The sequence below is a fragment of the Lupinus angustifolius genome, chromosome LG03, assembly GCF_001865875.1.
Source record: "Lupinus angustifolius cultivar Tanjil chromosome LG03, LupAngTanjil_v1.0, whole genome shotgun sequence".
NCBI classification, from domain to species: Eukaryota; Viridiplantae; Streptophyta; class Magnoliopsida; order Fabales; family Fabaceae; genus Lupinus; species Lupinus angustifolius.
Window position 1 is genome coordinate 24,146,596 of NC_032011.1, and position 6,052 is coordinate 24,152,647.

At 31.9% G+C, this 6,052-nt stretch overlaps 1 protein-coding gene across 1 annotated transcript; it reads right to left on the reverse strand.

The window, feature by feature from the left end:
• Window positions 1,410-4,175, reverse strand: LOC109343869. The gene is made up of 2 exons (XM_019582368.1): window positions 2,163-4,175; window positions 1,410-1,836 (listed from the first exon to the last, which is right to left on the reverse strand). Exons 1-2 carry the CDS (start codon window positions 4,009-4,011, stop codon window positions 1,727-1,729), a joined length of 1,959 nt encoding a protein of 652 aa, XP_019437913.1. The 5' UTR covers window positions 4,012-4,175; the 3' UTR covers window positions 1,410-1,726.

Here is a 6,052-nt window from a genome sequence, read left to right on the forward strand (position 1 = left end):
TAAACAGGTAACGGCCCAAAGGGTAACACTTACATTATTCTAATTTAAAATTAAATGATCATCATTTATAAGACACATTAGTGGATTTGATTAAGAGTTTAATATGTATACACTGATAATGTAAGTATTTTTTTACAGTATCAATTAATCATTCACTATTGATTTCTTAACTACTATTAATTCTTAAACAAAAGTAATACAAATCAATGATAGATGATACATTAATAGTGTAAAAAAAAATTATGAGTGCATAAACTTTAAACTCTTTCATTAAAGTCAGGGCTTACCGTTTATATGAAGTGTCAAAAGACTTTTAAATCAAATTTTTAATCTAATAACTCCACTTGATATCTGAAATATTTTGTATTCTCAGTTTTGTATCATTTGATGTCATTGATTGACTATGTTCTGCCACACAAAAAATGAAATAATGAATATAAAAGATTATTGTTCAATAACATAATATAAGGTAAGTTATTATATAATATAAGTGAGGGGATTCACTTAGAGTAAGTTTAAAAATCTGACTTCATATCTTAATCATAATTTTAAAAAAATTTAATAATTTGAATTAATGAATAGATTTAAATTATTTTAAACTTACTTTTTTGAGTAAATAAATCTGCACAACTGCTAAAGTAACAATTGGTCTATCCAGCCCCGTTCACAATACATGTGCCTAACTCAGGTTATGACTGGTTTGGGCTTAAAAAGTTGAAATGTTATTCAGATTAAAAAATACTCACTTGAGTCCAACAACAGGACAATTTTATAACACATAGAACAAAAAGTCACATGTGCAATTATTATGTTCCCTCATGTTTTAAATCAATCAAACTTCATAAAATAATATTAAAATACTAATTTTTATTCAGTTTAAAATTTATGTACTAACAATGTAAAGTTTTTTTACATTATCAGTACATCATCTACAATTGGTTTGTAATATTTTTATTTGAAAGACAATGATAACTAATATATGAATGATGATGATTTGCTGATAATATAAAAATACTTACACTGTCAGCGTATACATATTAAATCCATTTCTATTTTTATAAATTTTCTTTTTATATGAATGAAGTTTTTTCATTGTATTTGGACACCAATTAAGACATGAATGAAGACATGTGATCTTCATCCGTAACATAACATACAAGTAAACCAAATTTTGACCTGGGATGAGTAGGTCGAGTTTAAGTCCAGCAAGTTCACTTGTATTAGAGAGGATGAAAATGATTTGAGATCTATTTGGGAGGAATTTAAAGGCAAAGCTCACCTATATATTGGATGCTAACTAAATAATGTTCTTGTTCACAAAACCCATCTTGTTCTTGCATTTCTGTGTTTAAACTTCAAACGCCATTAGGAACTGATAGGCGTGGATGATTTACTTTGTGTGCAATGTACAATTTTTTGGCAATCTTTAATCTCAGAATTAAGTAACAACATAAAATATTACATATATTAGAAATGGAAATGTGGTCCTCCCCATTAACCTGCATGGTACAGGGTGATATCAGTCACGCCATTCTTATATAACTACCTATTCTATTCTATTCTATTCTATTCTATTCTATTGTACTTGTTCCACTCCATTTCCCATTTTGAATACTTAACTATATTATAAGTGCCTTAGATGTTACATTTCTAACCTATCACTGAATATATATGTCTACTAATATAATAGCCACAATATTCATGTAACAAGCCAGTTAAAATTGACTTACGCTTGTGAAGCTACAACACCTTTCTTTAATCTCCTCCTTGCCCTTTCCATCTTTCTCCTACTTGTGTCTTTTGTGTTAAAAGGTTCTTCAAGAATGGTGGAAAGACCTGCAAAAGTTAGTTGTAAAAGTGATTGACCCTTCACGTATGCAAAATGCTGTATGAAATAAAGTTACAAAAGAAAGCTATTCAAAATTCAAATGTCTATGATATACAATCCTTTTTAAATGTTTCAAGTTTAACTTTATACATGTTCTGATGAACAAAACTATAGATAAGTCATAAAGTACTAAGTAGAGTTCGAGGCTCATCATTGTCAAGGAAGACTTCACGACTTAGAAAACAATTATAGAGGTATAATATTCTGTAATCTACTTCTAATTGTATTATTATATGTAATAAAAGCTGAAGAACAAGGAGTTGAACATGATTACCGGGCATGAAGCCTTTCTTTTCCATCATCAGTGACATATGATCATGTGGTTGCTCTTCATTGTTACCCTCATTCTCAACCCTACCATTTTCATTACATTCTTTTCTCCTTTCCACCACTATGCTCTTATGTTTTACCTTTGATCTTGCATTGGAAAATAGCCATGTAGCTTCCATCTGTTTGCAGATCATGCGTGTGGCTTGGTATGGAATATTGACACGCCTGCTATCATTACTTGACTTGATGCAACAATTCATGAACATTATACAATCCATAAGACTCTCTTTGGCCATTCCTTTCATGTCATAAGCTTGTGACCTTCTCCAAAGGCTTTTGATGTGTGTGTTTGGTTGGTCAGAGAGGCAAAGAGCTCGAGTTAAATCACTAATAGCTGAATCTGGATTCTTAAGCATGAGATTGCATTGTGCTTTGTTACTATAAAGCACCATTCTTTCTTTTCTAAACTTCAAGGGACAAATATCAAGTGCTTCACAATATTTCAATAAAGCTTTTTTTACCTTTCCCAACTTGAACATGTGATTCCCTTGTTGCTTTTTCAAATTCGCCAAAACCCTTGCTTCATCCAAGTTTTGTGCAGACACTAGCTTCTCCCTGTTCTTCCTATGCACCTTCAAATCCACCACCACTTGTAGTGATGCTTCAACTTTATTTCCATTGAATTTCACTTTACTACGATTATTATGTTCTAGAAGGAGCACCTTTGTGATAGTCTCACCAACATTTGACTTATCTCCAAGACTACTAAGTTCTATCAGATCAACAAGGTACAAAACAGCAATATCAAAAACTTTGTACCTTGTATCTGGGTCCTTGAGAAGAAGTAAAAGACAATCTATACCAATATATTGCCAATCATCTGAAGATCTTGAAAGGTTACCAAGAATCTTTAAAACTTTTGGAGACTCAGCAATGTTTTTTCTTCCTACTTTATTATAGCATAGGATTCTAATAAGTCCAACCCCAGCTGGTGAAGTATGATTTACCAATCCACCCCACATGTTACACAAGTCCCTCAAAAACACCCTTTTACATATAAGGTTCAAAGACAAAGACCTGTCTTTGCAAGCAAAGCAATTCAAAAGATAAATAGACCAACACTGAAGTTGACTACCCCATTCCTCAGCCTTCTGATTCTCTATCTCCAAATCTCCTACTCCTCTAGTCAACAAGTTTTTATGGTACTCTAATCTTTTCTTCACATCATTCACTGCTACATACTCAACATAGACCACTTCTAAGCAAGTAGAAGCTAAGTTCATGGCCAATTTCACCACCTCTTGTTCATATCCAGCTACTGAATCAAAAGTACTATTATAACTAGCCAAGTGGCCAAGTGCTCTAACTGCAACCCTTTGCTCAACCCAACTTATCTTTCCACTCAGAAGATCCATTAGTGGTGGTATAACACCTGATTGCACAGCTATTAGTGCAAACTCTTCCTTATTCATAGTGTAAGAGCCAATAATATGAGCAGCATAATAAGGTATGTATATATTTTGATTTGTAAGAAGCCAGTTTCTGTCTTTTACACCTTTGTTGATCAGATTTGCCATGCACTTGAATATGCCAAGTGAAGGGAACTCTTGATCATTGGGTTTGTTCATAGCAGTATGCCATAGTGCACTTAGCACTAAAACATGCTCTTGATTCTCACGTAGAGGTATTTCTTTGAAGCACCTTGCAATTCCATCTCTTCTGATAGTTGCATCTGGTTCTCTCATGCTGCAAAAGAAACAACAACATGGAACTTGATCTTGAGACTGGTCGGTCATATCATCGCTAGTGTTATAAGGAGTTTTAGGGATGCACTTATTCATTAGGGAAACCATGGCTGGTTGAACTATATTGAAGTGATTGGATATTTTTTGAGAAGTATAAGGTTGGGCACGGTGCTTTATATGAAGAAGATCTCGCTGAGGGATTTAAGTTTATAGAGTTGATGGAAAAAATGAATGATATGGTTATACCTAGAGGCGCATAAATGGCATGCTTTCATAATCCAATGAAGTAGTTTTTATCTCAGATAATTTTACCAATACTCCTTGTGATTTGTGAATGATTTGGCATGTCATAAGTAGATTTGAAATATGCATGGATGGTTTATGGGATAGTTACATCCTTCCATATATCAGGTTGGTTACAAAAAGAATCTTATAATAATATAAAAAATGATTAACAGAACTAAATACTACAATCCAAAAATGATATATATCTTATAGACTTATACCATGTATGCAACTATGTTTCATTAAGCAATTATAACTTTTTCTCCACTAATTAATATCTACAAAATCATTTACTTTCCTTATAAAGAGTTCAAAATGGTGATTCTCTCTTTTATATTTTTCAAAGTAAAAAGTTTTTGATGTGAATCTAAGTTGTAGAAAAATAACATTTTTATTGGATAAAGCTTAAGAATTTTTTATGCAGTGTTAAACTTCTCTTTGCATGATTGCTTCCACATTAAAAGCTAGTGCGAGTGGTCCTCCTCTCCCTCTTTTATGTTTCATGTTGGAAGCTAAACCCTGACAAATACTTCTTAAACTACTAGTTCATGAAAGGTCTCTTTAGTCTTTACCTTCAGTATCTTTATACCTAATTTTCATTACTTTGTTATTTCCTTTCTCATACAAGAGCTTTTTGTCCTTATTTGACAAAGGAAGCAAACAAAGTTCAAGACTTCATACATTGCACTTTACACACTATACGAAAGGAGAATTTTCTGTACTGTTCCAAACTAATCACAATGAAATAAAAATAGACATAATGATGAATGTTTAATTTTTTTAACTGATGTACAGATTGTGATTGTTTTGGAACAAACTTTGGAATATCTTTGAGAACAACAGATCTACATCCCAAACTACTTCATATGTCAAGAGCTCTAATGCTCTACTCCTATGCCTATAAAGCCCCTATTTAAGCAAAAAAGTGTACAAAGTCTTGTTAAACTGAAAGTATATCATGCGATTTAACCTACCTTTAGCCCACAATTTCTCTGATATCTCTCTAATTAAATATTTTGACAGTTCAAAACAATGACAGATGAGATTGTGGTCCCATCACATTGCTATATTTGCATATGCAAATAAAATATATACCATACTTCTTAGAAAGCAGACTATGGATTAAAAACTGAATTTAAGTACACAAATAGTGATGGTCTCAAGAATATGCGGCTGCAGTATAGGTGGAAAGCATAAAAAGGGTGTTCCTTAGATTTTATCTTTTTTCTGAAGAAGATTACCTCAGACATGCTTCCAAGATTCATTTAACTGAGTTGAAATGATTGAGGATTGTATTTAAACAGTTTCAATGCTCATGATGACCAAGACTACATTTGTAATCTGAACACATATCAAACAATGCAAAAATTGAGCATGTTTTGCTTGGATAGACATGCAGTTTCAAAGTTTGTCATATCCAAATCCACATGGTCCATTGCTAATTATACTAAGGATATGAACGGTTTCATTTTTATGTTCGCCAAGGTTACCTTGGTGGTTTTTTAAACCACTTGATCAGAGTTTTTGTTTTCAGTTTCCGAGAAAATGTTCATAAGGTTATATTATACTCATAGCTTAGTAGGTACATAAATTTGGTAAGGATTTATTTGGGAGTTGTGAAAGAAAATGAGTGAGAGAGATAAAAGAGTTAGGAAGGAAAGAGAAAAAGAAGGAAAATCTCTCCCTTCGAGAAAGAAAAGGGAATGTAAAGTAATAATAATGTAAGAATATTTTTTTATTTTTCCTTTAAAAATATAATTAACAACAAGAAATGAATAATAATGTATAATTGTATAATATTATTAAAAATATTTAGATATTTTAACATTTTATCTCTAAAAAACCCAAATTTTGAGGAACCTTA

Bases quoted from the DNA above. Each gene is read 5' to 3' on its own strand.
- LOC109343869 (XM_019582368.1), bottom strand. From the start codon at position 4,011: ATGGTTTCCCTAATGAATAAGTGCATCCCTAAAACTCCTTATAACACT. The intron at 1,837-2,162 runs GTAATCATGTTC...TAACTTTTGCAG, and splicing joins AAAGAAAGGCTTCATGCCCG to GTCTTTCCACCATTCTTGAA.